The sequence below is a fragment of the Cotesia glomerata genome, linkage group LG8 (assembly GCF_020080835.1).
Source record: "Cotesia glomerata isolate CgM1 linkage group LG8, MPM_Cglom_v2.3, whole genome shotgun sequence".
NCBI classification, from domain to species: Eukaryota; Metazoa; Arthropoda; class Insecta; order Hymenoptera; family Braconidae; genus Cotesia; species Cotesia glomerata.
The window spans coordinates 11,769,326-11,787,405 of NC_058165.1; the positions used below are offsets into that span (position 1 = coordinate 11,769,326).

An 18,080-nucleotide genomic window follows, 5' to 3' on the forward strand; every position below is an offset into this window, starting at 1 on the left:
ATTTAGAAAAGTGCTAAATGAATTTATTAAGAAATTGATCGAAATAAAGGATAATTTATTAGAGAAATTCGATAAGAAGGTTCGGTGAATTAGTAAATTTAGTCAATCTGGAAATTGAGTTTAATTAAGAATAATCGTGTAAGAATTTATTTCAGAAGATTTGAGAAATGAAGTTAGTTTGTAAGAAAATTATGAGTGATTAAATTTAGTAGAACCGAATGACATGTGAAGAGCTTTGTTGAAAATTTTGTGAATTATGATAAGATTAAAAGTCAGAATTGTAGTTGAGTAGTAATTAAGATTTATGAATAATTAGAAAATATCAGGGAATTAAGTTAACGTCCAGTGGATGAGTTATGGAATTTAGGAAATTTATGCTGTTAGTCCGTAGTCCGTCAGGTTGACGAAAGTTTAGAAAATTGAAGAATTGAGAGGATAGATGATGCGTAATGGTATAAGATAAATTAAGAGGATAGATGCGTAATGGTCTATGATAAATTAAGAGTTTAGATGCGTAATGGTCTATGTTTAAAAAGAGTAAGATGCGTAGTGGTCTATGATTAAAAGAGTTAGATGCGTAATGGTCTAGGCTTAAAAGGAGTTAGATAATATTTAGTTTGTAAGATTTTGGCAAGTGCCGGGTTAAGTGAGCGTTTTCTCAAAATTTTGTATTCAGATTTAAGTCGTTGAAACAGTTCTGTTATTTTGTTAATTTATAGAATTTATTTTAATCCTATTCCTTAATTTAGATGAAAAATATGAAAATATATGTTGTCCGTAAACTATTCGTAACGTGATTGGTCGATTTTATATAAATATACATAATATATAGTGTATACTATACTATAGTGTACTTAAATAAACTATTCGTATCGTAACATGATTGGTCGAATTCACATGAATATATTATATTATATTATTATATTTAATTATTATTTATTATTTATTATTATATTTATATTTAATTTATTATAATAATAATATTATAATATAATATAATTATAATAATATAAAATAAAATATAAAATATAAATAATATAATTATAATATAATATTTATATTATAATATAATATAAGTATACAATTATAAAATATAATAAATAATAAATAGTAAATTAAATAAATAATAAATAATTATTTATAATTTATTATTATTAAATTATTAAAATTAAATGAAAAAATTGAAATATTATATCTACATTATATGTACATATAGGATAGGATCACTATATTAATTATAGGATCACTACACTATGTACTGTAATGCCTCTAGATTCATCCAGCAGATGACGCTATCAGCCAGTGAAGTGCAAATTTAAATGTAATTTAGATTATATTAAATTATTTTATTAATTCATAATTTAAATAGTGAACACTGTCCAAATTAGAAAGTTTAGGTTCTGTATCGTAGAATATTTATTTTATGGAGTATATTTTGTTTCAAATAAATGTAAGTTATTATCGAGTACAAAGGGACATTGTAGTTGAGTTCTGAGAAACCTTAGGTACTTGAGATTCTGAGAAAAGGTCATAAAAGACACGTGTGAGAAAAATTCTATGATCCCTTGTTTCAACGGCTAAATAATAGCGTAACAAAATATCTAACAAAGAATAAGATCGTTCAATAACATATTTTTGTTAAACTCGCTTTAATATAATGTTGCAACGAAATATATGAAAATTAAATTAACAATTTATATCCTGTATCCAACTTATGAATAATTATTAATTAATGTTAAAAGAATAAGATTTTATAAAATAATATCATTAAATGATATTTTTCCTTACATTAACAATTAAACTATTTCATAATTTTAATAGATTATAGATTAATAGAAATAGTAATAAACTAAATCTAATTTGCAAAATACGATTTGTGAATATAATAGAAAATATTATATATTAGTGTGTAAACTTAGGACCTCAACCAGATACTCCAAAATTATTAAAATCACTATTTTCAGGAACACATGTAAAATCTAAGAATTTTTTTGACTGTATTTGAAATTTTAATAGTTTGTTCTCTTTCGCGTCTTTTAATGCTAATTTAGCTAATTTGTCGTCTCAAAGACGTGGTCCTTATTGCTTTAAAATACTAGGGCAAATATATTATAAAATAAATACATCATTATATCCATCTCCAAATGAGACTCCGAGTTACGGACAATTATTCATTGTAGATTCTAATGAAGCTTTCGAATGCAGATCTGAGAGGAATGTTAATTGTGATGTTGATCTTTTGAAAGCAATTAATACTACATTACGACAACATAACATTTTTGCGCGATCGTATCAGATGATGAAAGATGTTTTAAAAGATAATTCTACGGTTGATTTAGATGGCAATGTTATTGAACCTGAATTACATTTAATGTTTACTGGCAGATGGTGGAATTCCCGAATCATATGTTACTGTTCGAAATAAAACAGATAAGTCATTTCAAACTTTAAGTAGTCTTGATCCTAATTCGGAGCCTTGGGTCTATCCTCTTTTTTATCCACATGGAAATCAAGGATGGCACATATCTATACCCTATAGATACAAAACCGGAAGATGTGTGACTCGCGCGGATTATTATAAGTATCAATTAGCGATTCGAGACGATTTCAATATCTTTCTTATGGGCCGTCGCTTAACACAACAATGGGTAGTCGATGGGTATGTTAAAGTTGAATCAGACAGATTAAAATATTTGAAAAAACAACAGCCGAAACTGCGAGCAGAGTCTTATCAAGGTTTAATAGATCATTTACAATCGCAAAATGCTGTTAATAACACAAATTCCAATATTAGAAAAGTTATTATTTTACCCTCAACTTTTCATGGCTTACCAAGAAATATGATGCAACATTATCAAGATGCGATGTCTATTGTTCGTAAATTTGGAAAACCTGATTTATTTCTTACTATGACGTGCAATCCAAAGTGGCGTGAAATTTCCAAAAACTTATTACTAGGACAAACTGCATCTGATAGGTCCGATTTAGTTGCACGTGTCTTTAATATTAAAAAAAAATGCTTTAATTAATACAATTGTAAAAAAGCAACTTTTTGGAGAAGTTGCAGCTTACATTTGGGTCATAGAATTTCAAAAACGTGGTTTACCTCATTTACACATGTTAATAACATTGAAAAGTAATTCTAAGATAACTAGACCTGAACAGGTTGATAGATTAATCTCTGCAAAAATTCCAGACCCTGTTATTGATCCAACTTTATTTGATATTGTTACACAAAATATGTTACTGTGTATTTGATAATCGTCATGTTGTACCATACAATCCTGAATTATTGAAAGCTTTCAATTGTCATATTAACGTAGAAGTTGTATGCTCAATTACAGCAGTTAAATATTTATTTAAATATGTTTATAAAGGCCATGATAAAGCAGCAATAATAGTAAACGGAAGCATACCAAATACTACAGAAGAAGCTCATGCGTCCCATGATTCTCGTGATGACCCTGATAATTTCAATACCGTTAACGATTATGATGAAATACGTAATTTTGTTGATGCTCGTTACGTTGGGCCTGTAGAAGCTGTTTGGCGTATTATATCAAAAGATCTTCAAGACAAAATTCATTCTATCATTCGGTTACCAGTACATTTACCAAATGAACAAAGTATTACTATTAATGATAATTGTACTAAAGAAGAACTTCAAGAGGCTTTAGAGAAAAAATCCATGTTAATTGATTTTTTTAAATTAAATGAACGTGATCCAAATGCGCGCCAATATGTTTATGGTGATATTCCAAATCATTATGTTTTAAAAAAAGACAATAAGACTAAAATTGCAAGTTGGCAACCACGAAAAAAACATCATAACGTTATTGGACGAATGTATTCAATTAGTCCTGCTCAAGTTGAATTATTTCATCTAAGATTATTATTGGTTCACATCAAAGGCGCAAAAAGTTTTGAAGAACTAAGAACAGTAAATGGAACTCTTTATGATTCTTTTACATCTACATGTTTAGCAGCTGGTCTGATAGAAGACGATCAAGAGTGGAGAAGAACATTAAATGAAGCAATAATATGGATGATGCCACGGCAATTACGCTGTTTATTTGTTCGCTGGTTATTAATTCATTGTCAGCCACTTCGACTAGAAGATTTATGGGAGGAATTTAAAGGATCTATGTCCGAAGATTATAAAAGACGTTTCAGAGCAGAAGAAGGAGAGAAAAAAGCTTACATTTACATCAATTCTATGCTGAATCGTGAAGGTCACAGTCTTTCGACGTTTCCCAATATGATTCAAATAAATGAAATTGATGATGGATTACCAGATGGTGAACTATTGCAAACTGTAAACGCGAACGACTCACATACGTATTACAATAAACTAATGTCCGTCAAAAACAGGTAGTCAATTTTACATTAAGCTCAATTAAGAGTGAAAGGCTTTCGACATCGAATTGTATTTACATAGATGGACCTGCTGGGTCTGGAAAAACGTTTATTTATACAACTCTCTGTCATATTCTAAAAAATTTAAACAAAAACGTCTGTACAATGGCATATACGGGTATTGCAGCAACCCTTTTACCTAACGGAAAAACCGTTCATAAAATGTTTGGGTTCCCTGTACCAATGTTCTCGGATTCATCCTCTTATATTAAACCTAATTCTAAGCAAGGTGAATGTTTGAAAAACATTGATGTTTTTATTTGGGATGAAGCTCCAATGTCGCCTAGATATGCACTAGAAATTATAGATCATACGTTGCGTCATATAATGGATAATGATATGCCTTTTGGCGGAAAAATGATGATTTTAGGAGGGGATTTTCGTCAATTACTTCCAGTTCAACCTCGGGTGACTCGAAGTGAAACTGTTAATATTTCTATTAAATTCAGTTTATTATGAAGAGGTTTTCATCAGTTTTCATTAACACAAAATATGCGAGCATTACCTGAAGAAATAGAATTTGTGAATTTTTTATTAAAAATTGGTAATGGAACCGTCAATAATATGAATGATGAAGTCAGTTTACCAGACTCATGTTTTACATCAAATAATAATGATATTGTAGAAAATGTATACGGTAGGATAATCAGAGAAAAATGTTATGATCAACTTACGTCTGCAGTCATTTTATCAGCAAGAAATATAGATGTGGATGAAATAAATAAACAAGTCATAGAACTCTTGGACTCTACAACTGAAAAAATTTTCACAGCTGTTGACAGTACTGAAAACTGTGATAACGGAAACATCGATGATATAATTTTACCCGAATACTTAAATACTTTGAATCCACCTAATTTCCCGCTATATGAACTGAAATTACGACAATTTTCTATAGCGATGTTGATTAGAAATTTAAACTTAAGCGAAGGACTCTGTAATGGAACAAGGCTAATAATACTAGAATTAGGAGTTAATGTTTTAAGGTGTAAAATATTATCAGGTGACAGAGCTGGAGAGATTGTCTTTATAAACAGGTTAACATTGTATTGTGAAAACGAATATCCCTTTACTTTTAAAAGACGACAATTTCCCATTAAAATAGCATTCTGCATGACGATTAACAAAGCACAAGGTCAAACTTTTGATAAAATTGAGGTAGATCTTACTAAATATGTTTTTAATCATTGTCAACTTTATGTTGCATTTTCACGAGTACGTTCTTGGGCAGGCTTACAGGTATATTTAGCTTCTGAGAATCATAATAAAGTAGTTAAGAACATAGTTTATAAATAAATTTTCACATAAATTTTGAAATCTGTATTCAACGATAGCCGAACAAAAATAATCTAACTAATAGATCTTTTAAATAACTTAATTGATCCAACATAAAGAACCTATAAATTTCAATACAGAAAGAATGAAAATATTTCAATATTTGGAAATAATCATTTTAGGAAATTAATACTGTAATTATATCAAATATTAAAAACAGTATAAACTGATTAATTTCCGTGAACACGTTATATGCTTTACAATAAGGTTTGTCAACAGTTTCCACTAATATTTTATGTGAAAGAAGTTCATTGTTCTACACATCAAATAATGGAAACTTTTAGTGAAACAAATTGCACGATTTCTCCGATACACAGCATTATATGCTAATCAAAATCAGAATAAGAAATTTTAATCAATTATCTGACACACACAAACACACACACACACACACACACACACCCACACACACACACACACACACACACACACACACACACACACACATATGTACACCCGTGTTTTCAACGGAAGCACTGTTTTTCCGCACCTGTTTTAGCTGTTTTATTATTTTTTTCCCGCCTATTTTCAAAAAATATATTATAAAACACTAGCAAATAGACTTAAAATTAAACAATATTATACACAGACATTCACATAAAAAAACATAAAGTGTCATGATAATATACTATTTGTTATCTATCCCTCTTTCTCTATCATAATATCACACAAACACAAACACACACACACACACACACACACACACACACACACACACACACACACACACACACACACATGTACACCCGTGTTTTCACCGGCAGGACTGTTTTTCCGCGTCTGTCTTCAGCTGTTTTTTTTTCCGCTTCTTTTCAAAAAATTTATTGAAAAAGATTATAACATAAACATAAAATTAAACAATATTATGTACAGACACTCAAAAAGAAAAACATCGAGTGTCATGGTAATATACTATTTGTCTTCTGTCCCTCTCTCTTCATCTTAAGATCACACTCAAACACACATACATACATACACACAAGCAGACAGAGACAGAATCACACACACATACAAACTCGTCATTTCGCGTTTACTCTTCCCAGTGAACACATGACCTCCATATGACGTCATAGGCAGGTCATATAGAGATCATTAAATTTTTACATAGATATGACATAAAAATGACTCTATTGATGACTTTGATATGATGTCATATAGTGTGACATAATTATGATATAGAACTGACCTAAAATTTGACTTTTATATGACATCATAATGATGACTCAAATATTGCGTAAATATTATGTCATATTCATATTATATTGTGACGTCATATTAAAGCCATGAATTTATGTATTATTTACGTAAGAAATAAATCATACGATTACATAAATTACAAGTCATATTCTGACGTCAAAGTGATATAATAATACCGTCATATGCTTACATAAGACACGGCTCATATTTTTACGTACAATTAATGTACGATGAACGTCATACTTAAGCATTAGCTTCAGGTCATCTTCTTACATACAACTGAGGTAATGTTAATGTCATGACTGCATAAAAATAAACGGTATTCTTGTGTTAATAAAAGGTATTTTATGCTATGTATTATACTATTTTATATTTTGTATCGATTTAATAATCGATAGTGTAATTTCATGTAAAATTTATTAATTTTTATTTTTATTTGTAATGTCCAAATTTTAGTAACCACAAATTATCTTTAAATGCAAACATTAAATATACTTTTAACGTTGAAAGGATTAGGATTATTATATAAATAAAATGTATAAACTAATTTCAAAATCAATTATTATATTGTAATAAAGGTACAGTAACAAAATAATCACTATTAACATATGAAAAATATAAACATTTCGATTTTACAACGTCCGTTGTAACAGTTATCAATTCTGGATTAATACGCTTTTTTACTAAATACATATTCAAATCTTTAGAGTCACAGGGTTTTACAAATAGCGAATGAAAGTTAGAAAAAAGTTCGCCTTCTATTGTTATTTCATCATTGATAATATCTATGTGATTAATCATTAAAATATGATTATTTGATAATAAACAACAATTTTCATTTTTTTTTTAATTCAAGGTGAAACCATTAAACTCTAAAGAATTAATTTTACCATAATCTAATTTTTTAATCAGTGGATATGATGGAACGAAATGATTTTTTACTGGCAAAGCATCTTCTTCATGAACACGATTAACTACTTGTTCTAAAGGTTTTGGTGCATCTTTGACTTTACTTTGGATGTTCGACATATAATTTTCAAATTTAAAAGCACTAAAATCGTCCAGTGGTCCAAATTTTTTGGCATCCTTGGCAAGATGAATCAAATTATGGACATTATATTATATTGAATCCGAGCCGAATAAATTTTTGTAGTCCTCAACGAACCACCTTAATAATTCATCAGCATAATTATTATAAACTAGGTATCTTCGAGGATCACATAAAATTCTTATCGCAACACTTAGAGCCATAAAGTGATTGTAATATCGTGGTCTCAAAATATTTTTTAATATTATTGGACCTGTATATAATAAAAATTGACGACACTCTGTGGCTTTCCACTTTGCGACACTATCTAACAGTCTTGGTTTTCGTGCAAATTCAAGCGGAATACAAGTTTTCATGGCTTGTAGCGCCTCATTGAAATCTTCTATTCGATCCTTTGTTAGTCGATGAGCCTTGGAACCATTAGCCAAGCGAAGTAAATGGCTACACATTTTGCTACACCCAAGCATACAAGATGTTGATAATCCAAAGGGATTTGGGATACCATTCCAAAATCCAAAACAAGAAGTAAGGATTCACCTAAGTGATGTTCTTCTTGCATTTGATTTTTAAATGATTCGTCTGTTCGAAGCGGATTATTAATTTCTGGAAAATTAACGCAGTTTCCCCATTTTCCTTGTTGGGTACATTTGGAACATCCAAAATACCCACTGTGAGACTTTGTTAAAGTCAAATATGCTCTAGCTGGGGCATCACAAATTATAGCATTGATTGTCTTACCATTGATTTTTATGCCGTTTTCATGTAAATCTTTCATGTCATCAACGAAAGGATTTATGTATACGTTAAAATTATTTGGTTTAGAGTGTCCGTAGAAGAGTCCAACTAAGAATGGTTTAGTGTAAAAATCGGCCTGAATTGCGGCCAGCAGAGGCCAAAATTGACTGCTAGACGATTTGCTGAAAGACATCCCATCACAATTTAGTTGAATCAAAATGTTCGCAGGGCAAATATTGTAATATTTATTTATTGAGCGAGTTAATCCATGGGTGATCCCAAAATGGAAGTAAGATCCTCCATTGCCATTAACAATCTTCCCTGTCACATCACGAGGAGTTTTCATCAAAGTACGAACGTCTTTCTTCAATTCGTCTTGGTGTCCATGGCTACGGAAAATACTTATTAATTTATTCGCAGCTTGTTGCGAGACGCTATTTTCAGATAGCCAAAATAGCAAATCTTCAGACAATGTAGTCAATGATGCAGACCCAGCTTCTTGATGAAACTGTATGTATTCGAAAGTTTTAGGCCGTTCAATTTTATTATTTTCTGTAGTTTGCACCATTTGATCATTACAGTCATGATTAGATTGATTACTATTTTGTACCAGAACTTTAAGGTTATTTTCAATATCACCTTGTGAATCAGTACTTGACACTGGGACATTAAGTAAGGTCTGTTGAATTCTATCTGTTGTAATATTTACAGCTTGAATATTTCTTGCGGTCTGAATTTCCTCTTGAATAATCTGATTGACTCTTCGTTTTGTCATAAATGAAATCGGTTTTTTAGGCATTTTGATTTATATTAAAAAAAAATGTGAGGTGAAAATCGTCTGAAATGAAAAAAATAAAATTTTTTTATGACATAGAAGGTAGTAGTAGATATTAGACAATAGAAACAAATTTTTTCAATTAAAAAATTATTTTGATAATTTTTAATTTATTTCCATATAAAATGAAAAAAGAAATTTTTTATTAATTACTTATGTACATGAGATTTAAATAACTAGTTTTCTCTTATCGTTTTTCAATATCGACCATCTTTCAAAAACAACAGACATGAAAAAATTTTAGAATTTTGCTAACAATTAGATAAGCTAATCCTAATAAAAAATGTAAATTCGAAATACATGTAAGTAAAAACTAAAAAACACAACATAGTAATGAGGTTAATTTTTAAATTAACCTTCATATTAATAAAAAAATTTAATGCTCACTCTGTTATATATAAAGGTCAGATATCCTTCTCGTTTTTTACAGAAACAAATAAACCCATTTCACAAGCACTTGAAATAGAATATTTATGGTAGTCAGACTGTAAATTATTATTTATAAACAGTAGATATTAAAAGCTTGATGTGTATTATAAATATAAACATAAACATTATGAAGGCTTGTATGTATATATTTGCGTGATTGGTTATTAAGTAGCCATCTTGCGCATTTTACCGCGTAATTCAACGGTAAAATAACTTTTTTCAATCTTTTATAAATATGACCAACTAATAACAACATCATAATTAATTATTATTATTATTATTATTATTATTTTATTTATTGCTTTTTACTTGTACACCTTTTTCGGTAAATTATTATTATTATTATTATAATAATACGCAAAGGGAAATTATTTTTGTAAAATTTGCAGATACGCAGTATGAAAGTAAATTTTTGGAGATATAAAAGCGCGGGCCGCGCACTGCGCAGTAGTCATTATCCCCTTCTACCCATTTTTACCCACGGCGTGGGTCCCATGCTCATAACTAAAGTGGCGGAATATTTCCCCGGTACCTCATAACTTAGAAATTTATATAACAGTGATAAAATTATTAATTTGTTATAAAAAAGTTAATTATTAAAAAAAAAAATTGCCGAATGATGAGCCCGATGTGAGTATATACTTATACATAACGTTTGTTAATAACAGTGATAAAAATACAAAACCTAACCTAAAATTATGAAATTCTTTTAGATACATTAATTTATTATTTTTTTTTAGTACCCAAATAAAGACGAAAAAAGATTACGCTGTGGTTTATTTTATCGAAGCAAAGGAGTACTCAGAAGTACCTTCAAATTAACTTTTACGTGACGATCGGTATGAAGATAAGATCGCATGTCGGTGGCCAGGGCTACGGATGAAAAATATCACGCAGAAGATGAAGAACCGAATAACACCACTTGAGGACTGGCCTATTCATGCAGTACAAATTTTGAGATATTGTGGTAAGTATTAGAATTATTAATGGTATTGAAATCAGCAGGTACCTACGTATATATTTTTTATTAATTTTCAACTAAAAAAAAAAATGTCAGATTTCTGCTAGCTGCCGAGTTAATTATTGAACGTTGCAATATTGATTTATATATATTTTAAATTCTGTTTAGAAATTAAATAATTCATTAAATTCACCTGGAAAATATTTTACTATATATATTTCTATTAGCATATCTTGAAGATGTGTATGATTTATTATTCATTAAATAATAAAATTTTTAATCCGTTTAATACTCAAATAATTATATATAATTCTTATGATGATTGTAGATACCTTAGAATCCGCTAGACAAGCAGCTGAAGACTCACAGTATTCATCAGCACCGGAAACACTTGGACGGGGGTGTAGAAAAAAAAACGGTCACTTCGCCGGTTCGAGATGCTTTAAAATTGAGTAACAAAAAAAGTCGTATTTATACCTCGAGCTCTGATGAAGACAGTGACCATGGTGAACCAGATAGAAATTTTTAATACATTAAATAATTAGCATCTCTTTATGTAAAAACTAAATTTTACTTTTAATTCGACAAATTGATAAAATAAGATGTTATTCGCGAAGTTGTTGGTAATTAATATTACATAGCAATATTACAATAGCAATATCTTTTCTTCACTAACTACATAGTATGTATTGATTTTTATGAATATTTAATATAAATGTTTTAATTCTATCTTTTAGTTCCTTCATTCCCAATGTTTACGAAAAACTCATCAGAAAGCATCAGTAATTTAGAAAGGAGAAGCAGTGATTCGGAAGAAAGTCACGGTAATGGCATTGACTTAAACACAGAAATAGATAAGGCTTTATCTAGTGCAAATAAAATTCTAAATAATGTTAAGTCTAATAAAAACAAATCAGAAGTAATAACTTCGGGAAGTCATGGAGTTAACGAGAGCACAAATGCGCAGGTCAATCACAAGCTTGAAATTCTTGATGGTAATATTTTGACTCTAATATTTATTATATTTCTGTCAAGTGAATGTATGATTAAAATGATTAAATTTTGATAAGAATTTTGAAACATTTGTATGGTATTGTAATTGTTATTATTATGATTTCAGATAAATTAGATACTTGTGTTCATTTATTGGGTAAACTCGTCATAGAGGTAAGGGACTTGAAGCAAAGAAGCGTGTCTAACAATAATGGGAATTCGGGCTTGGACACTGCTATTTCTACAGAAGTAGAATCTCACTTAAAACTCGATACCCGAGATAAGGTGACAGCCTTTGAAGTACGACTGGAATCTTGCGTCGAATTCAAGAATGAATTTGTAAGTTATTTATGATTATATCATTTGATAAAGTTAGAAAATTTTAATCTTAACATTTCAAATATTTGCATACTCTATAGTTCTACCTATTTCTTGGTCATGAAATATTTAATGTCTAATCAACATATATTGTTTTGCAGAACATATGCACTCATATTTTAAACTTTATTGAAAAAAAAATTATTTAAAGGTAAAAATTTTTAAATAACTGTGATTTAAAATATTTATTCTCTATTTATTTTATTATTAAATTACTTTAATCAATGAAAATACTGACTGCTGCAAGACAATCTATTAGATAAATTTTAAGAAAAAATATACATCTTTTAATTAATTGATTGAGCAAAAAATTTTTAATATCATGACTTAACAAGTTTACATTAATAATCAACAATCATTTTAAAAAAATTTAGTTTAGCTCAGAATAATTAACGACTTTAAAATAATTGGAAAAATTGATCAACAAAATTTAAAAATTTTAAGTATTTATTTATTCCTATGTCCTATTTTATTGTCAAACATGGGTATTACTGCAATTCTGTTTTATATTTTAACATGAGCATGATTTTTTAAAAGTATTTTTTAAGTGATTCATTATTATATTAATAGGCACGAAAAAATGACAGATTTCTGGTGATATATTAACTCATTTTTGGAATTATGTTTCACTTCCTTTTTATTACATTATCGTCTATTAAATTTTTGTCTAGATACGAAAAATCAAGCAAGTCGGGGGAGCTAACGGAAAAGATTTTACGGAAAGGGCGTTAGCTTTTATTTTTTCGAACAAATTTGCAAAGGACAATACTTGGGAAGGAAAAATAACCAAGTACAAGATTAACACTTTGAAAGTGATCGAAATTTGCGAAAGTAAGGGATAACTTATCAATCAAATTAAACTACAAAACGACAAAATAATCATTTAAAAATTATCTTTCAGAAATTATTCTTGAAAAGTTTCCGACGTGGGACAAAGCTGAATTCAGTAAGGCTGGGACCAATTGGTTCAGGCTTGGAAATCAAAGAGCGGGAGAGCAGCCAAAGCTGGTGACAAAAAAAAAATACACGGGCAAATGCTGGTAACCAGGAACAGATTGGAAATAATGCGTAATTTCTATAGGTGTTACGCAAAGTTCAATATTTTTCAAAATTTGTAAGCTAACTTATAACCTAAAAGTGAAAATAAATAATTACAGACGTTAACAACAATAAATACTAGAATGCATTGATAGCACTAGAATCTTTAATTGTTATTTTCACTTTTTGGATTTTTCTTTTATTAATTTTCAAATACTAACGATACTCATAATTATAAAAAAAATATATAATAATATTTTAAGTTTAAAGTTGCGCGATTTCTCTTAATAATTCTAGATCTGCGTGCTAGTCTTTAATTCAAACAGTGGAAATAAACGATTACAGACGTTGATAACAATAAATACTAGAATGCATTGATAGCACTAGAATCTTTAATTGTTATTTTCACTTTTTGGATTTTTCTTTTATTAATTTTTAGATACTAAAGATATTCATAATTATGAAGAAAATTTTATCATAATATTTTAAGTTTAAAGTTGAGCAATTTCTCTTAATAATTCTAGATCTGCGTGCTAGTCTAATTCAAAAAGTGAAAATAAACAATAACAGACGTTGATAACAATAAATACTAGAATGCATTGATAGCACTAGAATCTTTAATTGTTATTTTCACTTTTTGGATTTTTCTTTTATTAATTTTTAGATACTAAAGATATTCATAATTATAAAGAAAATTATATCATAATATTTTAAGTTTAAAGTTGAGCAATTTCTCTTAATAATTCTAGATCTGCGTGCTAGTCTTTAATTCAAACAGTGAAAATAAACAATAACAGACGTTGATAACAATAAATACTAGAATGCATTGATAGCACTAGAATCTTTAATTGTCATTTTCACTTTTTGAGTTTTTTGTAGTAGTTAAAAAAATAATTAATAATTATTATTCTCGTTAATCAATATAAATTGATATTGAGAATGCAATATTATTTTTTAATTCAAGTTTCGTGTGTTTATCTATACTTGAAAAAAAATACACAATATCAGACTTTTTAATTATGTATACCGAAGTACAATGTAATGATATCAAAAGTCTGTATTTTTTTTATTCATTGTAATTTATAGTTTGTTATAATAACGATTTATAATTTTTATTTGTCATTATTTAAACTTAAGTTTTAAAAAAGTGCAGTCCGACTAAAAATAAAAATAAATAAATTTTTCATTTTGAGTTAAATATTGTTTAATTTTTAACTCATATTTCTACAACTACTAATTGCAAGTAAATTTTCTAGCTATGTAAATTATTTCTTATCTCAGTTGAATTTCACATTATTGTAGTTATTTAATATCATAGTGATAAATGGTTATAGTACTTATTTTTATCCCTATGACATCAGAGTTATGTCATCAAGATGTTAGTTAAATGACAATTATATCAGCTGGACGTCATATTTTTGTAAGCATTTGGACGCAACTTTACATCACTATTTTTAGATCAAATTTATGTCACCTTGATGACAATTAAATGACAAGTAAGTCAGCTGGACGTCATATTTTTGTAAGAATTTGGTAGCAAGTTTACTCCTCTATGACATCAGAGTTATGTCAATCTGACGTCAGTTAAGTCATGATGACCTCAATCAGAGGTCATATTTACGTCATCTATCTTACGTAAAAATCTTACGTCAGGAAGTGGGAAATTATGAGTCATATATGACTCATATATGAGTCATATCTTACGTAAATCATGACGTAGCTGACATCATTCTTACGTCAGTTTGACATAATTGTGTTCACTGGGTTTTGTTTCCCGTCAAATTTCCGTTGAATTTTAATAAAAATACTAGAAATTCGAATAGCGCGCTACGTGTGCGCCTAAATTTTAACCAATAATGAATCATGGCCCGTTTTGTGCGAGTTTCGATCTTTGACTAACTTCAAGACTTTCATGTATTTTAATTTAAAGGGTTACTTTAAAGGATTTAAAGGATATGAACATCCATTCATTTCCAAACACGCACTTTCCTTTACTTAACGTATAGACGTCATTAATCAATACAAAAACGACTATGAAAATGTTTTATCTAAAAATTTCTTATAACTAATCTAATCGTGCAATTAATATTAATTTTTACATTTCAGATACTTGTTATTAGAAAAAAAAAACAACTTTGTATTAAAATGTATACGGCATTATTTTATTCGTGATGTGATTGATCGAATAACCATAAGCATTTTTTTAAATCTAAAATTGAGATGAACTGTTTGTTGCATCAAATTTATTCATCATGTGATTGGTAGAATACATCATAAGCATAAAAATAATACATATACTTTATATGTAGGCGCGCGCTTGCGCGCGTACATAACTCTAGTGCTCAATAAATTTTATTAATTGGATAAATTTTTCCTCAGTATTTATTTACAGCCCTCTCTCTCAAGCTTCTTACGACCCGATCTTTCCCTTCTTATGCTACCCCGGTTTCTGGGACACCGTGTATAAAATCCCAGTGGCGCCCGTTTCAAAAGAGGAAAGGGGTGACCAATTGGACCGGGTTAACCACCCCGTTACAAGTTGCAGTAATTTTTGAGGGCCAGCTTTTCAATCCAGGGTTAAAATTAAAGTACCGTCGTAAATATATTCATATGCATGCAATAGATATACCCGGGATGATGATTAAAACCAATCATAGATCGAAAAAAAGACCTTTAATTTTTCATGAATTTACTTTTGGTAATGCATAAAAAATCAAAGGAAATTAATCAAAATTTAACATTTGTCATAAAAAAAAAAAAAACAGAGAACAAAAATAATATTAATAACTGCAGTTTTTTTTTAAGTCAAATTAAAAATGTTTTTATTAAATCAGTCAAATATACATGAAATATCTCTTCATATTTTCACAAACGATAATAACAATATCTAATGTTATACAATTATTTAAAAATAAAAACATTCTATGATGAGTTTTGTTTTTTCTTTTATTGAAACGACATCATGAACTTCATAGAAAGAAAATTATTTAATTAGAAAAAATTGAGTGTACTATTGGAAAGATTGAAATCTTAATGAAAAGTAATAGGAATGAGGAAACATTTTTTTTTATTAAAAATCGGTGATTAGGTAGATGAATATCAATTGTCAGCAGTGATACGCCGGCACTTCTGGTGAACCAAATTTAAAATCTCAATAATAGTTTCCATTCTTTGTTGCTGTGGCAATCGTCGCACGTAAGTACCAATTCCTATTAAAAAACCGTCCACATCATCTATTTGTGGAGCTTGAGGTAATACAAGAGGTGGTTCTTCTATGGCAACAGCATCGGCAATACGATTAAGTTTGATAATCGTATCATACTTAATGTTTTTTTACGCTTTTTACCGTAAGATGGATGGTGGTGTTTATTACTCGGTAGGTCTTATTTGGTGACTGAATGGTAGTTACGGACAATGTCTCGGATAGCTTAACTGGTAGAGCCTTTGGCGCGTAACCAAACGATCCGGGTTCGAGTCCCGGTCTGGGCTTTCTGAATTATTTTTTCGATTACCGAAAAATTCCTACTGAGTAAGGTTCCTCCTCCCTCCTTTATCCTTTATTTCCCCAGCCCCCAAATTTGTCTTTAATAACAAATTTAGCTATAAATATGGCATCATCTTTTGTAGAACGTCTCTTTGGTTTTTTATTTGGCTAAACATCTAATTTGTTAAAAATTTCGTGAAAATTATATGAGTCATAAGAAAAGAAACAATATCTGTAAAATTAAGAAATCTATGAACGATATGTACCAAGCGAGTTACTGCTCTCTTCATTGACTTATTCATCGACGCTCTCACTTAAATCGATCGATTGATCACATTCATTTTCGTCATGCTCCCCTTCGACAACTCGGCTAACATTACTACTTGTTCTGCATCCAATTATGATTATTGAATATAAGTTATAAATGAAGTTCAATTAGCTTGAAAAATGCCAAAAATAAAATCATTGCTGTTGTAATTTACGGTCGAACAAGACAAATATCACGTAGAAATTCCATTTAGGCGTAAAATTTCCATTTCTCTTTTTGATTAACGCGTCCAGAGCCACTTGGTAGTTGTTCAGCATGAATAATTCGTCGGTATACATCTCTCAAGCTTTTAAATTTTTTCTTTGCGTCCGGGCCACTAATTTTTCCTAATTTAATAGAATAAAAAAAATTTGAGTATCATGCGCTGAACAAGATTAAAATTTAGTTGTAAAATTCAATACTTATTTATAGCGCAAAATTGAAAATTATTTTTTGATTTTCAAATATGAATCTTAAAGTTTTTTACTCTAACATTTTTGATATTTTGTATACCATTGAGTGCTGTCGAAACTTCTTCCCACAAATTTGAGACCGTTTCTCGACTTCGTTCTTTAATCGGGATTGTGAAGTTCCACAATGGGATTCTCTTCTCAACCTCAAGAATGAGAAGCTCAATCACAATATCGTCTAACTTTTCGCTTCGTTTCGTAGAAACCGGTCGCTTAGGAGATTTTGATGGTACTGCTTTTTTTAAGGATTTCTTTTTTCCAGCCAATATTTATGTCAATCACATTGTTCATTATAATTATGGCAATAATTATAGTGTATATATATATATATATATATATATATATATATATATATATATATATATATATATATATATATATATATATATATATATATATATATACATTTATAATTTTTTTCTATTACTTGAGTCTTTACTTACATTCATTAGGA

At 29.0% G+C, this 18,080-nt stretch overlaps 1 protein-coding gene and 1 long non-coding RNA gene across 2 annotated transcripts; one reads left to right on the forward strand and one right to left on the reverse strand.

The window, feature by feature from the left end:
- Positions 1 to 4,908: 4,908 nt before the first annotated feature.
- Positions 4,909 to 5,712, forward strand: LOC123270086. The gene has a single exon (XM_044736020.1). The coding sequence runs from the start codon at positions 4,909 to 4,911 to the stop codon at positions 5,710 to 5,712; it is 804 nt and encodes a 267-aa protein (XP_044591955.1).
- An 11,419-nt stretch (positions 5,713 to 17,131) lies between these two features.
- LOC123270800 lies at positions 17,132 to 17,877 on the reverse strand. Its single transcript, XR_006510703.1, has 3 exons — positions 17,670 to 17,877; positions 17,332 to 17,503; positions 17,132 to 17,237 (listed from the first exon to the last, which is right to left on the reverse strand). It is a non-coding gene; the product is annotated as an uncharacterized LOC123270800 (long non-coding RNA).
- Positions 17,878 to 18,080: the final 203 nt, after the last annotated feature.

Excerpts from the sequence above, each read along its gene's own strand:
- LOC123270086 (XM_044736020.1), top strand. The coding sequence starts at position 4,909 with ATGCGAGCATTACCTGAAGAAATAGAATTTGTGAATTTTTTATTAAAA.